Source organism: Leptonychotes weddellii, chromosome 1 (genome assembly GCF_054177405.1).
Source record: "Leptonychotes weddellii isolate Sample4059 chromosome 1, ASM5417740v2, whole genome shotgun sequence".
NCBI lineage: Eukaryota > Metazoa > Chordata > Mammalia > Carnivora > Phocidae > Leptonychotes > Leptonychotes weddellii.
In genome coordinates this window covers 152,201,885-152,225,714 of record NC_138369.1, presented here as the reverse complement: position 1 = coordinate 152,225,714, position 23,830 = coordinate 152,201,885, and the positions used below count along the sequence as shown (strand labels likewise).

Below are 23,830 nucleotides of genomic sequence, written 5' to 3'. Positions count from 1 at the left end.
AACTGGCATTTTCTGTTATTGAGTACACTTTGGGTTTCACTATTTAATCTCTAATGATAAGCCATCGCATCAACTACACTGATCTAAGATGATTTACTTAGCTATTTTTTTGTCAAAGAATTATGTATATGCCTAAATTTACTGAAAAGTTGGATATCCAATCTCCCCGTCATATTTGCAGTTTTCACCAAATGTTCTGTGCTAAGCAAAAATAGAACTCAACCTAAGGGGAGAAAATACCAACTCCAAACAGGAAAAAATAAATCTGTACACTAACATTTTCTGAAACATAAGATTTCTGCTTAACTCTAAGACAAAAAAAGTCATATTCAGGCTATAAGGAAATTAGCTTCCATGTCTCATCAAAATGAATCACAAATGCCCAGACACAAAGAAAAAGGAATCAATACCTCCCTGTAAATGCATTTACAGTCAGAAGTTAATGAACCAGAATATTTAGGAATTGGGTCAAATCCTACCCATATACTAAAAATTTCAGGACAAAGGAAGACAGGAACTTATTAACTGAACACCTACTAGGTGCCAAAAAATATTCTTTTTAAATCTATTCAATCCTCAAAACTACCAGATGAAATAAATAGGTATTTTTTGAAAGTGAGGAAGCTAAAGCATGGAGAAGGGTTAATTGGCCTAAGGCCACACAGTTAGGAAGAATATCATTTTTTTTTTCAAGGACATCTGTAAATATTTTGGAATATATAACTATTGAGTTTTTGTTATTAGTTTTAACCTTTCAAGAGTTAAGTTTACTCTTAACTCTTTTTCATTGTAAAACAACCACATTTGCAAATTTGGAAACCTAACAACAAAAATAGCACCCTATAATCATCCACATAAACACCCCCATCATTAATTTTATATAATTCTTCTAGTCTCTTTTTCACCCTCCTAGTTCGCTTAATAGGTAAAATTAATAGGCCAAAAATCAGGAAGGGTGGTTAACATAACCCTAGCTTATGTATGTGTGTGTGTGTGGTGGGGAGAGGGTGTTCCATACTCATGGCCAAAAAGTAAACTATAGACGAAAACCTAAGAGTAAGGGTTTCATCCATGAAACCCCCCAATGGTGTGGGGGGGGGTTGGGAGGGGCGAGGCTAGGTAGGTTGAAACATCTGTAAAATTACTCCAACTGTAGTCTTGTCCTTTGGAAAGCGTGGTTATAAAAATGTGGAGAAATGAGTATATCTAAATATTTTCAACTGGAGTTATCATCGTTGCTATAAAATCCCAGTGCAATTTTAAAAGGTGGTTAACGTTAAGCATTCAGACTATTCCTTTCCTGACCACCTACCGATTTGATTCTGGGGACAATAATCACAGATTATGGCTAGCGGAAATCTCTTCAGATCAGACAGCTAAGAAGCCAGAGTACAGGCATACTTCCTCTGCCGAGTCACGCTTCCGACTTTTCACACCAGTTTTATCTCCACTCCCTACCTACATTAACAGTTTTACTTCAGGACTCCAGGGTCTGAGGCCCGTAAGAGACCGGAAAGCCTCCGTGGGAGAGGCAGCGGAGAAACTCTGGCGCATGCCTTGACAGAGAGGGCACAGCTGTCTTCTTCGGCCGTTGAAACACGCTGCGCGCGTGCCCGGTAAAGACGCAGAGGTTCAACGTCCCTCTGGGATCCACACGGAGCGCCCACCCCAGCGTGCTGGAATTGCTGATATTCTCCCGAGAGGCTGGGAGAGACCGTGGCGGAAAGAAGCGCACGCGCAAACGCTACGCCAAGCATTTCCCACCAGGCTCTGCGCACGCCTACAACTCCCATCATGCTCCATCGGAGACAACACTGCTTCTCGCAGGAAGGCGGCCGTTCACCCCGCCACCCGTCTTCACACCTTTAATACTCCTCGGTGTGCCTCTGGCATTCTCGGGAGCTCTTCAATCCCATAAACAAGAGTACCAAGGCTACTTCCTAAGACCTCCAAGGAGGCGTGGCTTCGAGACCGGAAGAACGTCCGGTTGCCAAGGGAACGCCACGCGCCTAGGCGCCTGCCCAGCCACTGATGCTCTGGCTGAGGCGCAGGCAACCAGTTCACCCAACTTGTAGATACGGCTTTGCTCAGGAGCAGGGATTCCTACAATGGAGGCATAGAGACTAAGGCTGAGAGACGCCCGATATTTATTCCAGAGACGTATACGAGTGAGTGAGTGGTCCATTCCTGTTCCTCTTCAGCCCCTGGGCCCGCAGAACTAACTTCAAAGACCAGGTATCTCCGCGCCACCCCCCCCCGTGTTTGTAGCCAGCGCCGCCGCCACCAACACCACTCCCGTCGCGTTTTAGAATTGCTCTTTACTCTTTCTTAAGGTTTTTACTCCGTACCGTTGTTTCTAAAGTGTAAGAAGTGGAAAAGGAAAGGATTTATGCGGTGAGTACTAGGGGTCCCAGGAGACTCATGGTTTTGGGCAAGTTTGTTTGGTTGGTTTTATCATCGCCCAGTTTTGTGTTTTTATTTGGTGTGTGGGAAATGTAATTGAAATTTCATCCTCAGAAACTGAAAGCCGAATAAAAATGTTTGAGGTACTAAAAGTAGGCTATAATTCACTCTAGGAACTTTTTTTTTTTTTTTTTACGTTTACAAAGTACCATTCATGGTGTTTTTCTCTGCCCCACCACGATCTGCGGCTTACTACCTTCCAAGCTGTTTGCTGTGGATAATATCCTAATTCCTCAAGACTTTTCTGGCAACAAGTAATCCTTTAGAAAGCAGTTTCTCAGATAACAACCAAGAGAATTTGATTGGCTGGTGCGCAGTAAAACAGTAAGATAAGAAACTGGAAAGGTAGATCAGAGCCAGATTGGATCTTTTTTTTTTTTTTAAAGATTTATTTATTTATTTATTTGTCAGAGAGAGAGAGAGAGAGAGACAGAACACAAGCAGGGGGAGAGGCAGGCAGAGGGAGAAGCAGGCTCCCCGCCGAGCAAGGAGCCCGATGCGGGACTCAATCCCAGGACCCGGGATCATGACCTGAGCCGAAGGCAGCCGCTTAACTGACTGAGCCACCCAGGCGTCCCAGATTGGATCTTAAAATTAGCTACGCGTGAACATTTGGACTTTATTCTGAAAGCCAGCAGTTCTCAATAGGAACTGTACATCAGAAACACTGTATAGCTTTTTAAAATGCGGATGCCCTAATCCCATCACCAGAAATACTAATGTAGTAGTTAATTCCAGTGTGCAGCCAAAGTTGAGAATCATGGCTTTAGGCATAGGGAGCTACAGAAAACTTTATCCCACTGTGCACATAGGGCATGGTAAGTAAATGATGAGTGGCTTAAATTGTTATCTTTCCTTCTTTCATACATGGAAAAAGTAAACTTACAGAAATGTATGATTACTAAGAAATAGAAACATGCATGCATAAGGCTATAATTACATCTTTTAAAACAACTGACTTCTACATTGTATGTCCCAAAATATTTTATTAACAAGCATTAGTTTTAATAATCCATGAAAAAGGGTTGGAAAATCACAATCCAGGATTCTTTGGAAAATGAATATTCAAGTATCAAGTTTTTGACAATCGATGCTTTATAGTGGATGCCCAGAGGATGATGAGGTGAGAAGTCGTCATATTTTTTTAAAATCTGTTCAAAATTGTATGGAAAATGGAAAACAAGATATTGTCTTTTTTTTAAATTAACATATAATGTATTTTGCTTCAGGGGTAAGATACTGTCTTTTTATCAATATGTTTAGTACAATAAATAACAAAGTGAGAATAGCAAATCTACTTTGAATTAAAATGGTCTGTGTGAATTGTTTCATGATATCAGAAGGCTAACTTAAAGTAGATTGTACAAATGTTCCTTAAGCTGAGATTTAAAGGAATGGATTGAGTGAGATTTGAGTCTCCAACACAAGGAGAAAAGTGGCACAAATGGAGTACCAGAAATCAAACCCAATCTTTGGATAAGACAACTGTGGCTCTCTTATAGGCCCCATGCTCTGGTGGGGCACCGTGCTTGCTCCTTTCTGCACATCATTGAAATTTGGTTTTGAAATTTCTGTCAGTATGATCCCCCAAGGGGCCTAAGCAAAATCGATGATGCAACCTCCTTTTGATGCAGTTGTCTTGGAAACCTCATCATTTAAGTTGCTGCAGCTTCACATTCTTCAAGGTATGGCCTTACCTAGGATAGTGTGGGATAAAAAATACTCGAGGAGTTGGGGGATGACAGGCTCCTGGAACTTTAGATGGAGATGAGAATAAATCAATTAAATGAGATGAGTATTTAGAGAACTTTGAAAAAGATGGTTAGGAGAGTAATAGGAAATATTTGGGACTTAGGCAGATTGTAGTTACTCCTATAGCAGTCCCTGCAGCAGTTGAGGGCTGGCAACAGGGATATCTCTCTTCTCCCATGATAACATTTTGGGGAGTGATGGACCCAAGGGGAGTACCTTTGGAAAGTTTCATTTGGAAAGTTCATAGCAGGTTATGAGCAAGCAATATGTATAGCAGTATATTATATATTAAAGTAAATATATCTGTTAGTATTCTTTGTTCCTCTTGATAGAAAATGCAACCTAAACTGGATATAATCAAGCAAACAAACAAAAACAGTGAATTTAATAGTTATTCCTTCAGATTATTGGATAATACAACAATGGGGCTGGCTTCAGAAAACGATTTAGCCAGTGGCTCAAATAGTGTAGCCCAAATCTCAGTTTTTCTCATTTCTGACCTGCCTTCTACTTTCTGAGCTTCGGCATTAGGCTCTACATGAACTCCTTTGCCATACATTGTTCCAGATTTCTAGAAAGGCTGCAGATATTTTCAAGATCACAAGTGGCAGACTCTACACAATACTGAGTTTAACCACATTTTCTTCTTAAATATTGTAATTTACCAGAAGAAATATACAGCTATTTCAAGGGCATTGTTCTTTGTGTTGCCTAGGGTTATAAGCTGCCAATCTGCATTTCAGATAAGGCTCCTTTGTGCTAATCAGCTTAAACTTTGTTTCCTAAATACAAAGCTACTTGACATGGTTTTTATGATTGTGTCTTTAAATTATTAATTTTTTTGATGCACATGTTCATATTTTCCATACCTAAGTTGCCTGTAATGATTGATATATCTTTTTTTACTTTTAACTTGCAGCTGGTTTGTAAATATTTGAATCACATTATGGGATTGCTAGACAGACTTTCAGGCTTGCTTGGCTTAAAGAAGAAGGAGGTTCATGTTTTGTGCCTTGGTCTGGATAATAGCGGCAAAACAACAATCATTAACAAACTTAAACCTTCAAATGTAAGTATCTTTGTTAGATGCTTTACGTATTTTCTACTAGAGAAAGTTAACATGCAGAATTATTTTGTTTGCCATCATTACTTCATATAATCATGTTACGAAATCCTTTTAATCTTGTAGTATCTTAAAGTAATAAATGTCAGTCAGGCATAATTTGCAGTGTATTTTATGTAGATGTATAGGTGAGTCTTGATTATTTAAGCTGGAATATTTTCCAAATGTCTTTTTTTCTTAAAAGATCCTCACAAATTTGCCAAGTTTACTTTTAGGTATCATTGCCTTCTTTTTGGCTCCCTCTTTACAAGAGAAACAAAGGGAATGGTGAATCATTTTTATGGGTTCAATGGATAATTAAGACAGTTTCCCAGGAGTGTGGTATGCGTATCAGTAGTAGTAAGCAGAATGATTTTAAGTCATTTAAGTAATAAGTATATGAACATATAATTTTAATAACTGAAAAATATAAAGCTAGCACATTCAACACATGGTACATAAAAGTTAGGTTTTGCTACATATAAAGAAAATCCACATAACAGTGGACTAAATAAGGTAGAAGCTTCTTTTTCTGTCATCTAAATAAGTCCAGAGGAGGTATTCCAGGGCTGGTGGTGCAGCTATGTGGTCAGTCATGAGACATCCAGGCATCTTCCATCTTCCTGTTCTGCTATTCTAAGTGCCTTTTTTCATCTTCAAGATCTCCACATGGTCACCTTGGTTAACTGTATTCTAAGTCACAGGGAGGAGAAAAGAACAAGGCAAAAGAATAGGCCCTCTTGCTAAATAAGCTCTCTTTAAAGAACTTACCCAGAAGCATCAAATAATGATTCCTTACTTATATCTCATTGGCTACCCCTATCTGTAAATGAAGTTGGATTTTTTTTTTTTTTAAAAAGCAGGGCATACTGCTGCTTCCAAAAATAATAGGAGTCCTGTAAGTATGGAAGAAGAGGAAAATGGATATTGGATAGACAACTAACATTTGCAGTTGTAAATACACTTATTTAGGTAAAAGCCATTAGTGAATTAATGAAAACTGTAGAGTGAAAGACTAATATAGACTGCATAAAGATAGGGCAAAAACTAAGAAGCTGTTACTCTTAATGACTAAATGGCTAGAGAATGGGAAATATTGCTCCTAAATATGGTAGTTGCCTCCAATGTTTCAGGTTGGGCTGAATAAGCACCCTTACTACTCTGTTTTCTTTTGTAGCAGCTTCAGTTTTACTTCTGTTTAGTTGGAGATTACTTTGGAATACAAAAAAAAAAAAAAAAAAAAATTATTTCTTTTTTTCTGGTCATTATTCCCTTCTACATAGATGAGTTTACCACATAAGAACAACTAACTGCTGGTGTATTTTCAGGTGGGAGTTAGTGTGAGGCGGCCAGGATAAAAAACTGAAGATGGATTTGGAAGGCAATTTAGGTGTTTTAAGGAGTTCCCCAGCTGAGGTATACATTCTGAAGTCAGGCAAAGATAAAAAATATCAGCTTTATTTAATTTTGGAGGGCAAGGTTAGGTCTCTTCAGAGGAGTTGCTAACACTCTATTGTATTGAGATTTGCCTCCCAAAATTTCGGGGTTTCCTCCTCCGGGAAAGATCCTACTCTTCTAGGTTCATTGCATGGCTAAGATCAGATGAGAGTACATTCTTGTGATAGGCATGGAGCATTCAAATGAGAGAGTAGAGAGAGGCAGAACCAAGAATGCTCAGTTCTGTTTCACAAACTGAGCAGTCAGAGGAGTAATTATTTAGCCATAGAGAGGAATAAATTGGAGAAGGTGAGATAGAGAAATATGGAGTATCATTTAATGAAGTTTTCTCTATATGTGAAGATAGGGGAAAAAGGTTAAAAGAAGCCCACATACATTAGAGTCTATCTCCTGACCTAGGTGATTACAAGAAATTTCTTTATCAGTCCTTCAGAGGGAGATAAAGCATCCTACCCAGTTGGGTGGGGTCCAGAATTGATCTTAGAGAACAGTGAGTATATGTTAAAAGTAGAACCATACCCAATTGTGCCTTGGCCCATAATCAGTACTGTGGATCAGCTATCAGCAGATAGGCTGGGCTAATGCTTAAGAAACTCAGTGACTGGTGACCTATACTTCTGTAGGTAAAGCTATCAGCAGTAAGGAAGATTATAAGGAATTTTTTTTCGGTAAGGGCCTATTCTGTCAGAGGTGTTTACATTTTTCTCCACATCGAGGAATTGCCTCAAAGGTAAAAATTTTTTTTTTGGTAAAACTAGTCTTGGGACGCCTAGGTGGCTGTGGGTTGTGTCTTGATGCTTGATTTCAGCTCAGGTCATGATTTCAGGGTCATGGGATTGAGCCCAGTGTCAGGCTCTGAGCTCAGCGTGGAATCTGCTCCAGATTCTCTCCCTCTCCCTCTCCCCCTCCTCTCTCTCTCTCTCTCTTTTTCTCCCTCTCTCAAATAAGTAAATAAAATCTTAAGAAAAGCTAGTCTCAAATAAGTACAAAATAACTGAAACCAGAGCCACCATTAATAGCCACAAAATGGGGGCGCCTAGGTGGCTCAGTCAGTTAAGCATCCAACTCTTGATTTCGGCTCAGGTCATGATCTCAGGGTCCTGGAATTGAGCTCCATGTCAGGCTCCATGCTGAGTGTGGAGCCTGCTTGGGATTCCCTCTCTCCCTCTCCCTCTGCCCCTCCCTTACCTCTCCTTCTGTTAAAAAAATATATATAGCCACAAAATGGACCAGTCCACCAATGTCTGCTGTACTCAAAATTGGCAGAAATAATATTCAAAAAACAAAAAAGAATTTACAGTCTCCTTCCATCATTCCCAACAGTATAGTGATCTTCCAAGACATAGTTATTACCATAGGAATAATCTTTGATATGAATGGGAACGGCTTTCTTCCCTGAACAAGGATGTATTTTTATTTTTTAACCTACTTAGGGATTTTTTTTTTCATAATTTCTTCTGTCATTTCTAGAGATTTGGGGCAGGAAGAGGAGACATCATGTGCTCCATCTGTGATCTTAAAATACTCTATAACCCCCATTTCAGACTGGTCTTGTGACATATTAACCCTGTTTAACACCACATTAGTCAGGGAAAGCCCCCAGGAAAACCTGGGTACACAGCCAATAACTAAGGTTTTTTAATTAATCTTCCAGTGCTTTCCAACATCTCTGTCTCTGTTATCTCTGGTGAATTATGGAACTAGCCTCGACTTGCTATAGGGCTATTTTAAGGGGATCACCTACTTTCTGACACCACTTCCTGAGACTTAATCTTTAGGCAACTATCCTGTCTCCACAGAACAATTGACCTCTAGATCCTGAGAACACAGTAAGTTGCTCTGCTTTTTTTTTTTTTTTTTTAATTTGGTGCTTACAGCCAAAAGACCACTTGAAATAGAATTTCTTAAAGACCTCAGAACCTCTGTCACACAGGTATATATAAAACACTTGTTTCCTCCATTTATCTGAACCAAAGAAATCTTTTGTGAGCCTACATCCACTATTAGAAACATTATTTTTAATGAATTAAGTGAATTATAGAAATCTACAATGCAAAAAATTTGCAAATCTCATTTTATAGTTATGTGTCTTATTTTTTGTGGATAAAATCAGTTTCTAGATAACTAGATACTTTTGGACCCAAACTGGCTTTAAGCTATCCTAATGCTTATTTATTGTCAATGTATTGAGGATTCTGGTGTTTTCTAAACTGATGCATAATGGTGGGGAGGCATTTTAACCTGATCACTCAAGAATCTGGTCTTAAGTGTATTTTCTTAGAGATGCACCCTATAAGTACCTTTTTTTCCACAATTTCCATTACCCCCCGTTTGCCAACAGAAATCCTATCATACTACCACATCATCCAGATTTATGTTATTTAAAACAATCTGAGGGGCGCCTGGGTGGCTCAGTCGTTAAGTGTCTGCCTTCGGCTCAGGTCATGATCCCAGAGTACTGGGATCGAGCCCCACATCAGGCTCCCTCCTCAGTGGGGAGCCTGCTTCTCCCTCTCCCACTCCCCCTGCTTGTGTTCCCTCTCTCGCTGTGTCTCTCTCTATCAAATAAATTAAAAAAAAAAAAATCTTAAAAAAAATAAAAAATAAAACAATCTGAAATTATCTTGCATATTTAATTGGTAGCTTATTTATTAAATTTTTCTTCATTATAAATTTAAATTACTTAAGAGCATAGATCTGATATTATTCAACCCTATATCCTAAATACCTATAATATTGCCTGGTATATAAGTGTATTTTGGGATGGACTGATGGGGAATTTTTTAATTTTCATTTTTGGGCAGGGAATGATGATTGATAGCACCAAGGATTTAATTTTTAGCAGACTTAATGAAACTAACCAAATAGGATGTTCTCTTAGAAATCCTGTTCTATTCTTGTTGATGTTAGTCTATCCTTGGGCTATCTCAGATAGGCTATTCCACTTAGGTAATAATTCCTACACTCTTTGCTTGGTTTGTACCATTCCCTGACCAATTCAGAGAATGACCAAATGTATTTGTTCCTAGACAGAGCAGAGAAGATTAATGTCGGAGATAATCTTTGGAATTCTTTAGAGGAAAATAAATCCCACTTGAAGTAGAAGCACGAGCTCACATATCTTGTTTTATCCTGATTAATTTGTGGAGTTTCTTCTTTCTAATTAGGTTCCATGAGAACTTTAGAAGTAACGGGAAGAGGGGTGCCTGTGTGGCTCAGTCGGTTAAGTGTCTGCCTCTTAATTTTGGCTCAGTCATGCTCTTGGGGTTGTGAGACTACATCATGGAGTTTGCTTGAGATTCTCTCCCTCTCCCTCTGCCCCTCCTCCTACTCGTATGTACTCTCTCTCTCTCTCTCTCTCCCTCAAAAAAAAAGTGATGGGAAGAAAAGAAAGTTGATTAATTTTATCCTTGTTAAGTAAAACAGCAAGATATAAAAGAGAAGCTCTGGAAACAAAAAGAGTTTGTGAAGAAGCTGGGTGATTGCAGAGAGGCCAGGCAAATGTTCTAATTACAGTTCAGTGAAGACAGGGCTACTATTTTGAGGTATATTTTCTGAGATTTCTTTAAACGTTTAATTTCCTCACTTTATTACTGGTATTTTTTCCTAATAGTAATAGCTGATGATTTTATCATGATTGTGATCAAAATAAAAAATCAAAACCATGGAATATTTTGGGACAACAAAAGTAAGGAAACTCTTTATTCCAAAGTTTGTTGTGCAATGAAGAAACCCTAAGGACTGAGGCAGGAATCTGAATGGCAGGAAATAAATTCTAACATAAACAGAAAGATATTTTTGGAAGAATATAGGCAGCTCAATAGGATGGAAAGAAAAGCTGAATAAACAAACTTTAGAAAGGCAAAACCAGGCATCTCTAAGGAGGCCTTTTCACTACTACGTTACTACTAAGGTGACTAAGCTCCAGTGACTTTTCGGCTTCTGTCTTTTCATTTGAATTTTAAATTTCCAGAAGTGGACTACCAAATTGAACATAATGGTGTGGGGCAACAATTTACCTTCTCCTGTTTTCACACAAAAGCAACATGATGAACTAAAGGTTTTTTTTGTTTGTTGTTTTTTAAGTTACACTGTGGCTGTATGGAGAAAATTGGAAAGAGACTGAAATCACTGAAAGTATAGTACCTCTGAAACAAATAATACATTATATGTTAAAAAAAAGAAGAAGAAGATAGCAGGAAGGGAAAAATGAAGGAGGGGAAATCGGAGGGGGAGACGAACCATGAGAGACTCTGGACTCTGAAAAACAAACGGAGGGTTCTAGAGGAGAGGCAGGTGGGGGGATGGGTTAGCCTGGTGATGGGTATTAAAGAGGGCACATTCTGCATGGAGCACTGGGTGTTATATGCAAACAATGACTCATGGAACACTACATCAAAAACTAATGATGTAATGTATGGTGATTAACATAACATAATAAAATTAAAAAAAAAAAAGAAAGATAAGAGAGACCAGAATGGTGGTCAGTTAAGTGGCTGTTATAATGAGAAGAATGGAAATCAATAAGAAATTTATTACAAAGAGACCAAATCACATTCTCAATATTAATAAGTGCAAAACCAAAGGAAATGACAGCACTGAGATATTTCTTCTGTATATTGATGCTAAAACAGAAATGCCAGAGTGAATACTTGAATTTTATATGTGTTTAAAATTCATAAAATTTAAAACATTTAACACTAAAAAAAAAAAAGAAGAAAGTATACTTATGATATTTGTTGAGTAGTTGCTGAGTATTTCCTATGGACCAGGCACTGTGTTGAGTATTTTGCATTCATTAACTCATTTAATTTTCACGATAACTTTACAAGTTAAAGATAATAATAGATTTCACATTTGAGAAAACTAAGGTTTGGAGAAGTTGAGTAACTAGTCTAAGGTGGCACATTAACAGTTAGGAGTAATTAGAAGGCTTTTGTACTACATCAAAGCAAGAAATGTTAAGGGCCTGAACTAAGTTAGTGAGATAGGACCAATTTGAGAATGGTTTATAAAAAATGTAAGAAAACGAGGAGTCAAGAATAACTCTTAGGTTATCAGAAAGTAGATGGTGTTTTTTATTCAAACGGAAGAATGGTTTTTGATGGTGAAAGTGTTAGGAGGCATTTGATGACTTGTCAGCTTAAGGCATTTTAATTGCCTGTGGGACTTGCTAACAGGTCTCCTGCTGTACTCTTGCCCCTTGTAATCTGTTCTCCACACAGAATTCCCTACCATGGCCTTCAAGGCTCTACAGCTCTTTGTTACATATAGCTCTCTGCCTTACTCAGTACATTTTAGACATACAGGCCTTATACTTTTCCTGAGTGGCAAGTCCCTGCTTGCCTTGGGGTCATTGCACTGGCTAATTCTTTTGACTGGAATGTTGTTGCCAAGATCTAGTCATAGCTTTTCTCCTTTTTGATATTCACTCTTGGGTCCAATGTTACCTCCTCAGAGAGGCTTTTTCTCAGCATCCTTTTTCCATGCCCCATACCAACCCTCCTCCCCCATTGCCTCCCATCTCCAAATCACCTTTCACTGCACTTACCACTTCCTGAAACTGTGTTCACTTGTAGTTTACTTGGTTATTGATGTTTACTTTCTCTAGGTAATAAGCTCCATGAAAGCAGCGACCATGTATATTCACCATCTAGACATGAGAACAGTCCCCAGTAGCATATATAAACTCAATAAGTATGTGGTGAAAGATCATGAAGTCCTGTATGTGAACTCAGAATGACTCATCAAACCACTTTACAGCTATGGTAACTTGCAGCAAGCCACAAAATGTGAATTAAGATATACACGTTATACAGATTCATAATTAGTAAACCTTAAACTTCTGTAAAGAATTCACACACGGTGATCCCACTGCAAAAATTATAATTTTGCTTAATTCTGTCATCTCCGTAGTGACAAATTTTAGAATTGGAAACGTGGATGCTTTTTTTTAACCTGAGGAAAAATTCATCTTTGGTAATTGCAGATTTCTCAATTTGTCTTTTCTCTTGAAGGCTCAATCACAAGATATAGTTCCAACCATAGGATTCAGCATAGAGAAATTCAAATCATCCAGGTAATTCATTTTATTATACTTTTGACTAAGAAGTTGTGGGTGAGAAGTGATAATATCAGATTGACCTAGTCATTCGTTCTACTCTTAGAAAAAGAAATTTGTTGTTTCAGAAGTCCATAGATGGTAAATTATTTGTACCACTACCTCTGGATTGTTTTTCAGAATTTAGACTTTAGATAAACTCCGATAATCTCACTAGAAGGAAAACATCTTTTTTTTATGTTATTCATTACAAAATCATATTTATATTAAAAAATTTAATTTATGGGACTTGTACTTGAAAATTGGCTCAAGTTGAATATTGTATATTCAAGGGTAGTTTATTTGAAAACAATTTAAATTTTTAAGTAAAAGTAACACCTTGAGTTAGTATCTTATAATGTAGTCATGGTTTTTTTGTTTTGGTGTTTGGTTTTGTTTTGCTTTGTTTTCTGTAGTTTGTCTTTTACAGTGTTTGACATGTCAGGTCAAGGAAGATACAGAAATCTCTGGGAACACTATTATAAGTAAGTATGTTTATAAATGTTGGTTAACTAGATGAGTATATTTTAATAATAATGCTTAACAAATAAATCCAAAGGATTACGTGGGCTAGGTTGCAATATTTATTTTTCATATAATTTAAGCACATTTTCAAATGAAAAAATGAAAATGTTTTCTAATGAAAAAGTATAATCTTACTTCATATTATTTCTCAAATGCTTCAGGTCCTCCGTGACCTTGGATCTTTGCATATGCTTTTCTCTCTGTTTTTAATGCCCTGTTCTATTTAGTTGCAGTTTAAAGTTAATATAGTCATGCTTTAAAGTTAACTCAGAAGTCACCTCCTCTGTCAGATTTCACCTTTTTTGCCCAGTTATTCTGTCCCCAGTGTTCACACAGTACTTTACCATACTTGTTATGTCTTAAAGTCATGTGCCATAGCTGCCTCTCTAATGAGGGTGTGAACTGCTCAAGAGCAAGGATTATTTCTTATTCAGGTTATTTCTTCAAGGCCAAGTATGATGCTAGACATATAGATCGGTAAATATTTATTGAATAAATTTAGTTAAAATAACAGTACTAACTTAAACAGTCGATCCATTTGTTCTACAAGCAATTCTAAACAAGATATTTGTCAGCATATGCAAATAAAGTGCTCACTAATTACTTCAGATTAAGAACTGTTAAGTTACTAGAACCCAAATTATTATGCCGTCTCAGGATTTGCATGTGGTAGTAAAATGAATTCATTAACTGTTCATATTGCTAGGACTCCTTCCTGTAAAAGCAATGTAACTTACTTTTGGAGTCTGAAACTTATAACCAGTATCCCTTGACTAAATGCCCTTTTGTCATTATGAACTCTTGCCTTGGAATGATTATGAGATGACTGCCCAGATCAGATTTTAATTTTTATTCTTTCCTGCTAATGTGGGAACAAACATTGTATTCCTCAGATTAGAACCAAAGGAGATTTTTTTCAGATACTCTTTTCAATGAGTGCTTTAATAGATTGAAGTCATATTTAAATCATACAGATCCAGAGGACCGCTGAGGTACAGAGAAAAGATTTTGTTCTTCAGATTTCAGAGTCAGTTTGGTAAAGGGAAAGTGGCATGTTTATGGTAGCTTGCATTAAATTCTCTGGGGAAATGTGAGTTGTTTTTTTTGGGTTTTTTAGGGTTTTTTTTGTTTTTTTAGGAAACCTGAGTTTTCAGTATAGGATTTTTTTATTCTTCCTCCAAAAAAAGAATTTTTAAAATGTATTTATTTTAGCTACTATTTCAAAAATAACATTTATTTTAATTACAGATAACAAAAATACATAGAAAATAGTTTCTATAAAAGGAAATGTTTCTGCTTTTAATTCCTTTTTCTTCAAAATCTTTTTGGAAGACGTTAATTAGGAACACTATAGCTAAATTGTAGGTTGAATAGTGAATAGGGTTACTATGGAGAAGTCTACAATAATAGTAAATTTATATCCTGTATCTATATTTTTCTAATTATGAAAGAACAAGTACATCTTAATCTATTAGACTGAAAGAGGTTAAAAAGATTAAGTCTACTATGGCAAAATAAGTCACTCTTATGGTGGGAATGTAACATCTTTTTCAGGGAAATTTATCAATATCTTTTAAAATGAAAAATGTTCATGCTCTCTAGCCATCATTTTTTTTCTTGAAAAGTATCCTATGACTAGCACTGGTGGACAAAGTTAAACATAGAAGAATATGTGTTGAACACTGTTTATAATGATATCTCAATTATAAAAAAAAAAATACTACTCTTAACAAAAATATGTGCTTAGTATATATAGAGAAGGAAAAAAATTTAGTAGCATCTGCACCAAATCATTAATAGTATTTGTTTTGGAACAATAAGATTATAAGGGAATTTTACTTTGTCATTTATTTGATTCTGTAACATTGATTATTGTATAATTATTGCATATTTATAATATGAAAGTAATAAAGTATAAAATATAAGGAGTACACATTTTTTAATATTTGGAAAATATAGAAAAGAATATAAAAAAATTTTTCTCTAAATCTCACTACTAATAAATTTACCATTGTTAATCTTTTTTTTCTTCTTTCTTGAAATATAAAATATATATTCTACATAGTTGAGAAAGGAGTCTTCTAAATTATGTACCATATATAGTTTTTTATCCTGCTTTTTCAGTTAATATTCAGTGATAAGAATAAATCAGGAAAAACATCCAAAGAATATAACTAATGACTCGCTGTTTATTTTTTTTTTTCACATGCCTATGCCTATTTTGTAATCATTCTATTTTTGGACATAAAAGCTATTCTCAGTTTTTGAAGATTATAAACAATCCTTCAGTTAGCACATCTTGCTGCATAAATCTTTGTCATAGATCATGTTTCCTTAGAATAAATTCCAGAAATAAAATTACTGGCTCAAAGAGATTTAACATTTTTAAAACTGTTGGTAGATATTTTCCAATCTTATCAATTTCCATGGCTACTAGTAATGTATGACTAGTGATAACCTATGTTCATTTTTTTTAAATGATAGGAGAAAATGGTACTCAAAAGTTTTTTATTTTTATGCTCATGTGATTGCTAATGATATTGAACTTTTATTTTTTAATGATATTGAACTTTTAAAATCTTAATTTATGACTGGAATAAGTGATTCACAAAAAAAGGTAAAATGTCCAATAAATATATGCAAACATATTGAACTTTTACTAGCAATTAATGAAATACAGTGTAAAATACTATGCTGTTAGAATGGCAAAAATGGAAAAGAATGTTAAGAGCCATGCTGGAAAGGTGGGAAAAATACTGGTAGTAGTATAAATTGATAAAGTATTTCTGGAATACAGTTTGTCAATGTTTATCTAAAACTTTAAATTTTGTATGTATTTCTAGAAATTTTATTCCTAATTACAAGTCTTAAGATACCAAGAAATTTAAAAAATGTACTCAGGAGGATGTTTATTCCAAAGTTTTTCACAATAATAAAAATTAATAATCTCTAAGTCCACAGTATTACCGATGGCATATCTGTGCAATGGGATACTTTATAATCATTAAAAGAAAGGTGCAGAGGGAATCAGTGATTTTTTTTAAGTGCCACTGTGATCTGTAAGTGAATCTTTAAGCCAGTTTAGTGGCTGGTTATCAGCTTAAAAAAAATCAAATAGAATAAAATAAAAGCTATTTGTAAGTATTATTTCTGGAAACTTATTTCAAATATAGTTACATATACTTAAGGATCTACTGTACCTTAATGTAAAATGTATTTCTCACTATGGTTATGGTAAGAAATATTTGAGAAACACTGGTGTAGAGCTTTAATGTTTCATATAAAAGTAGTTCAAACTATACAGCAAAGAAGATCAAGGAAATATATATATATCAGAAAGGCAGGGTATAAAACAGCAAGATTCCATTTAAATACAAATGTAGGTACTCATATGTGAATATACACAAAGAAAATGTCAAAATTGACTTACCCCCAAATATTAATAATGATTGCATCTGTGTAATAGGATTATGGTTTTACTTGTAATTTTTAAAAATTATGAAATAAGTCATTAAATTTACCATATTATCAACCAACTGAGAAAAAATTATTTTACATGAAATAGGACTGATGGTAATGTAGTAGTCACTCATATAAACTAATATGTAATAAAAAGATAATACACAGGAAATGCAAATGAATGCTAAACATGGAAAAATGTATAATTTTATCTTTAATTTTTCTCATTCCTTATACAGAGAAGGACAAGCCATTATTTTTGTCATTGATAGTAGTGATAGATTGAGAATGGTTGTGGCCAAAGAAGAACTTGATACTATGCTGAACCATCCAGGTATATGTGTGTGTTTGTGATATCTGTGCTTTAGGGTCTGTTTACGTAAGATGATTTTTTTGTTCTTTGGTCTTGGCAGAAAATGTTGCTTATTCTATGTAATTATCTCATTTAAAATTTTTAATTTTTTTAATTGAAACAACATACAGTGTCATATTAGTTTCAGGTGTACAATATAATGATTCAATAGCTCTGTACATTAATGAATATATTACTCTCCTTTGTTTTTGAATTTTAAAATATAGTAATTATTCAGAATTCATATCTATCTATAGCACCATGTATTTTTTAAATTTCAAAGCTTTTTGCAGTATTTTCCAGGTCTCTGACCTTTTTATCCCCCTAAAATAAAAATGTTCTTCTGATTGCCCAAGTAAGGTGTCAATAGCAAAAAATGAAGACAGGAAAAGAATAAAGAAGGAAGTAAAAATCCATGTATTTCAACAGTCATTAGAATTATTTTGGTTACCAACTTTTCATACATGTATATATATGTATGATTACACAGCATTTCTTACATATTTATTCTGAGAATTCTTCTAAAACAGATCTTTTCTGTTTTTAAACTCTTAACTGCCAGCCCTACCCTCTTTCCAAGATACCAGTATTAACAATTTGGTATTTTTTTCTCGTTATTTACTAAAATGGGATCATATTCTCTACACTCTTCTGCATTTAGCTATCTCAGAGAACATTAAATTATGGAAATCCTTTCAAGTCAAAATGAATATATGTAAATATTCTTTTTAATAGTGCCTAAAATGCCATTCTATGAGTATACCACCATTTATTCTATTTTACCTATTATTAGATATTCTTTTTTTTCTCCACAATACAATTCTCCAGTAAGTATTGTGAAACTGCATTTCTAGCTTCACTCGTGGGAAAAGATTTAAGTAAGTGGTCTTTGTGCTATGACTTTTAGGAAGAGGTGATGGCTTAAAAGAAGTGTGGATTTGTTAGAAATAGAATGGGAAATAGCATGGGGCTTTCTAACAGTTCTTCCTGTTTAACCACACTAACTGATATTTTTATTGAACAACCTTAAGCTTATTCAGATATTTGGGGTAATAATTATCTAGCCTGTATATTTTATGTGACTCTTTCACTTCTTTTTTTTTTTTTTAGAGATTTTCTTGCTTTTTTTTTTTTTTAAAAGATTTTATTTATTTGAGAGAGAGAATGAGATAGAGCGAGCATGAGAGGGGGGAGGGTCAGAGGGAGAAGCAGGCTCCCCGCTGAGCAGGGAGCCCGATGCGGGACTCGATCCTGGGACTCCAGGATCATGACCTGAGCCGAAGGCAGTCGCTTAACCAACTGAGCCACCCAGGCGCCCAATGACTCTTTCACTTTTAAAAACTTAACAGGCTTTTATCTGGGTTATCTGGGTTGAGAATGCATTTTTGATTATGCATTCCCTTTGTGTTAATCTTTCCATTTTCTCCTCAAAAACTGTTTTAACATTGACCAATAATATGAAATGATTCCTACAAAATCAGCTTCAAATACAGTGGAAACCTTGGTTTCCTCAACTGAAGCCTTGTCCAAGTAAGTTATCTTTATGTACTGATGCATTTATTTTTTGGGATAGATTCCCAAAGGATTTCTCAGCTGAGGTAAACATGAACTTTAATAAGTTTAATTTTACTTTTTTACAGAGGTATAGTTGACGTACAATGTTACATTGTTTTCAGGTGTGTAATATAGTGATTTAACAGTTCTGTACATCATGCAGTGCTCACCACGATTGGTGTAACTACCATCTGTCACCATACGAAGTTAATACAATATTACTGACTATATTCCCTATGCTGTACTTTTTATCTCAGTGACTTATTCATTTTGTAATTGGAAGTTTGTACCTCTTAATCCCCTTCACCTATTTCACCCATCCCTCTCACTCCATCCCCTCTGGCAACCACCAGTTTATTCTCTGTATTTATGAGTTTTTGTTTTGTTGTGTTTTGTTCATCTGTTTTGGTTTTTAGATTCTGTATATAAATGAATCATGCTATTTGTCTTTCTCTGTCTGACTTATTTCACTTAGCATAATACTCTCTAGATCTATCTACATTGTCACAAATGGCAAGATCTCATCCCTTATGGCTGAGTAATATTCAATTCAACATCTTCTTATCTATTGTTCGTCTAATGATGGACACTTAGATTGCTTCCATATCTTGCTACTGTAAATAATGCTGCAATACACATAGGGGTGCCTATATCTTTTCAAAATAGTGTTTTTGTTTTTTTGGAATAAATTCCCAGTACTGGAATTATTGGCTTATATGGTACTTCTAAGAATTTTGATTTTTTGAGGAACCTCCATACTTTTTTCCATAGTGGCTGCACCAATTTACATTCCCACCAATAGTGTATGAGGGTTCCCTTTTCTTTACATTCTCACCAACACTTGATATTTCTTATTTTTTTGATACTAGCCATTCTGGCTGGTATGAGGTGATATCTCACTGTTGTTTTGGTTTGCATTTTCCTGATGATTAGTGATACTGAACATCTTTTCTGTTTGCCATCTGTATGTCTTCTTCAGAGAAATATCTGTCCAGGTCCTCTGCCCATTTTTAAATTGGATTATTAGTGTATTTTGGTGTTGAGTTGTATGAAATCTTTATATATTTTGGATATTAATCTCCTATCAGTTATATGATTTGGAAATATCTCCTCCCATTCAGTAGGTTGCCTTTTCATTTTGTTGATGGTTTCCTTCACTGTGTAAAAGCTTTTTAGGTTAATGTAGTACCAGTAGTTTATTTTTCTCTTGTTTCCCTTGCCTGAGGAGACATATCCAGAAAAATGTTGCTACAGCCATTGTCCAAGAGATTACTAAGTCTTCTTATTGGAGTTTTATGGATTTGGGTCTTACACTTAGGTCTTTAATCCATTTTGAGTTTATTTTTGTATATGGTGTAAGAAAGTGGTTCAGTTTAATTCTTTTGCGTGTAGCTGTCCAGTTTTCCCAGCAGCATTTATTGAAGAGACTCTTTTCCCATTGTATTTTCTTGCCTCCTTTGTCGTAGATGAATGAGCATATAAGCATGGGTTTATTTCTGGGCTCTGTATTCTGTTTCATTGATCTATGTGTCTATTTTTGTACCAGTACAATACTATTTTGATTATTATAGTTTTGTACTATATTTTCAGATCTGGGATTGTGATACCTTCAGCTTTGTTTTTCTCAAGATTACTTTGGCTATTTGGAGTCTTTTGTGGTTCCATACAAATTTTAGGATTATTTGTTCTATTTCAGTGGAAAATAGTATTGGTATTTTGATGGGAATTGCATTAAATCTGTAGGTTGCTTTGGGTAGTGTGGACAATATTCTCCTAATCCATGAGCATAGTATATCTTTCCATTTGTTTGTGTTGTCTTCAGTTTCTTTCATCAGTGCCTTACAGTTTTCAGAGTACAAGTCTTTCACCTCCTTGGTTAAGGTTATTCCTAGGCATTTTATTCCTTTTGATGCAGTTGTAAATGGGATTGTTTTCTTTTTTCTTTTTCTTTTTCTAAGATTTTATTTATTTGTCAGAGACACAGCAAGAGAGGGAACACAAGCAGGGGGAGTGGGAGAGGGAGAAGCCGGCTTCCCACTGAGCAGGGAGCCTGATGCGAGGCTCGATCCCAGGACCCTGGGATCATGACCTGTGCCAAAGGCAAATGCTTAACAACTGAGCCACCCAGGCGCCCCTATGGGATTGTTTTCTTAATTTCTCTTTCTGCTGCTTCCTTATTGCTGTATAGAAATTCAACAGATTTCTGTATATTAATTTTGTATCCTGCAACTTTACCAAATTCATTTATTAGTACCAGTAGTTTTTGGTGGAACTTTTGGGTTTACTGTGTATACTATGTCGTTTGCAAACAGTGAGTGACAGTTTTACCTTTCCCTGCCAAGTTTGTATGCCTTTTATTTCTTTTTCTTGTCTAATTACCGTGACTACAACTTATAATACTGTGCTGAATAAAAGTGGCAAGAGTAGACATCATTGTCTTATTCTTAATTTTAGAGGAAAAACATTCAGTATTATATTAGCTGTGTATTTTTCATATGTTGGCCTTATTATGTTGATGTATATTCTCTCTAACCCCACTTTGTTGAGAGTTTTTTATCATAAACTGATATTGTATTTTGTCAAATGCTTTTTTTCTGCATCTATCATATGGTTTTTATCCTTCATTTTGTTAATAGGGTGTATCATGTTGATTGATTTGCTAATATTGAACCATCCTTGCATCTCTGGAATAAATCTAACTTGACCATGGTGTATGATCCTTTTAATGTATTGTTGATTTCAATTGGCGATTGTTGAGGATTTTTGCATTTATGTTCATCCAGAATATTGACCTGTAATATTTTTTTAGAATGTTTTGTCTGGTTTTGGTATCAGAGTAATGCTGGCCTCTTAAAATAAATTTGGAAGGTTTCTTTCCTCTTCTATTTTTTGGAGTAGTTTGAGAAGGATAGGTATTAACTCTTCTTTAAATGTTTGGTAGAATTCACCTGTGAAGCCCACTGGTCCTGGACTTCTGTTTATTGGGAGTCTTTTGATTTTTGATTCAGTTTTGTTGCTAGCAATCAGTCTGTTCAGATTTTCTATTTCTTCCTGATTCAGTCTTGGAAGATTGTATGTTTCTGGGAATTTATCCATTTATTCTAGGTTGTCCAATTTGTTGGCATATAATTTTTCATAGCAGTCTATTATAATCCTTGGTATTTCTGTGGTTCTTTTTCAGTTCTTCTCCTCTTTCATTTCTGATTGTATTCATTTGGGTCCTTTCTGTCTTTTTTTCTTGATGAGGTTGGCTAAAGGTATATCAGTTTTGTTTATGTTGGTCTCATTGATCTTTTCTGTTGACTTTTTAGTCTCTATTTCATTTATTTCCACCTGGAACTTTATTTCCTCCTTCTAGTAACTGTAGGCTTTGTTTGTTGTTCTTTTTCTATTTCTTTTAGGTATAAAGGATCATAATGTTTATTTGAGATTCTTTTGTTGTTTCTTGATGTAGGCCTATATTACTATAAACTTCCCTCTTAGAACTGCTTTTGTGAGGGGTGCCTGGGTGGCTCAGTTGGTTAGGTGTCGGACTCTTGATTTCAGCTCAGGTCATGATCTCATGGGTCGTGGGAAGTGAGCCCTGCATCTGCTTCTCTCCTTCTTCCTCTCCCTCTGCCCCTCTGCCCCTTTGCACACACTCTCTCTCAAAAAAAGAAATCTTAAAAAAAAAAACCTGCTTTTGCAGGGTGCCTGGGTGGCTCAATTGGTGAAGTGTCCAACTTGATTTCAGCTCAGGTCATGATCGCAGGGTTCTGAAGTCAAGTCCTGCTTCAGGCTCTGGGCTCAGTTCAGAGTCTGCTTGAGATTCTCTCTTTCTCCCTTTGCCTTCCCCCCACCCTGCTCATGTTCTCTCTCTCTCTCTCTTAAATAAAAATAAATAAATAAAATCTTTATAAAAAAAGAACAGCTTTTTGCTGTTTCCCTACAATTTTGAAGAATTGCATTTTCATTTTTATTTGTCTCTAAGTATTTTTTTATTTCCTTTTTGATTTCTTCATTGACCCATTGGTTGTTTAGTCTCCATGTGTTTGTGTATTTTTCTGTTCATTTTCTTGTAACTGATTTCTCGTTTCATACTGTTATGGTCAGAAAAGATGCTTGATATGATTTGAGTCTCCTTAAATTTATTGAGATGTGTTTTGTGGCCTAACATGTGATCATCTGTCTTGGAGAATATTCCATGTGTACTTGAAAAGAATGTATTCTGCTGTTTGGGGATGGAATATTTGTATATATCTGTTAAATCCACCTGGTCTAATATGTTCATTCAAAGCCACTGAGCAAAGTTCCTTATTGATTTTCTGTCTAAATGATGTATCCACTGATGTAAATGGGGTCTTAAAGCCCCCTACTATTCCTGTATTACTGTCAATTTCTCCCTTTATGTCTGTTAATACACACTTTATATATTTAGATGTTTCTGTGTTGGGTGCATTGATATTTACAATTGTTATATCCTCTTGATTTCTTATCATTATACAATGCTTTTCTTTGTCTCTTGTTACAATCTTTGTTTTAAAATATATTTTATCTGACATGAGTACTGCTACCCCAGCTTTCTTTTGCTTCTATTTGCATGGAATATCTTTTTCCATGCTTTAATTTTCAGTTTGTCTGTGTCTTTAGGTTCTGAAGTAGTCTCTTGTAGGCAATATATAGATGAGTCTTGTTTTTTCAATGCATTCGGTCACCCTATATGTGAACTTTTTAAAATTGAAGTATAAGCTGTTTACAGTCAAATGCTCAGATCTTAAGGACATAGTTCAATAATTTTGACAAATGCGTACACATATAACTACACTGCCTGTCAAGAAACAACATTTTCATTACCCCAGAAAGTACTTTCACACCCCTTCACAATCAACACTTAACACCTCATACCAGAGAACTAATCTGATTTCTATCACCAGATTAATTTTGCCTATTCTACAGTTTCATATAAATGGGGGTAAAGGCACATACATTTTCGTGCATAAGTTTTTTTATTTGGCATAATGTTTTGGGGAGCCATCTGTGTTGTTTTATGTATCACTTGATTATTCCTTTTTATTCTATGTAACAT

At 35.4% G+C, this 23,830-nt stretch overlaps 1 protein-coding gene across 18 annotated transcripts in view; it reads left to right on the top strand.

Moving 5' to 3' along the window:
* The first annotated feature begins 1,613 nt into the window (after positions 1–1,613).
* The window catches only part of ARL6 (ARF like GTPase 6), a 41,712-nt gene continuing 19,495 nt past the window's right edge, over positions 1,614–23,830 (top strand). The window contains exons 1-8 of one of the 18 annotated variants that reach the window (XM_031019603.2): positions 1,615–2,168; positions 2,334–2,394; positions 3,460–3,586; positions 4,098–4,148; positions 5,135–5,284; positions 12,793–12,854; positions 13,292–13,360; positions 17,099–17,193. In XM_031019603.2, coding sequence (XP_030875463.1) covers positions 3,554–3,586; positions 4,098–4,148; positions 5,135–5,284; positions 12,793–12,854; positions 13,292–13,360; positions 17,099–17,193 — 460 coding nt within the window. In that variant the 5' untranslated portion in view covers positions 1,615–2,168; positions 2,334–2,394; positions 3,460–3,553. The other 17 variants (XM_031019601.2, XM_031019600.2, XM_031019602.2 and 14 more) reach the window with 17 other exon arrangements.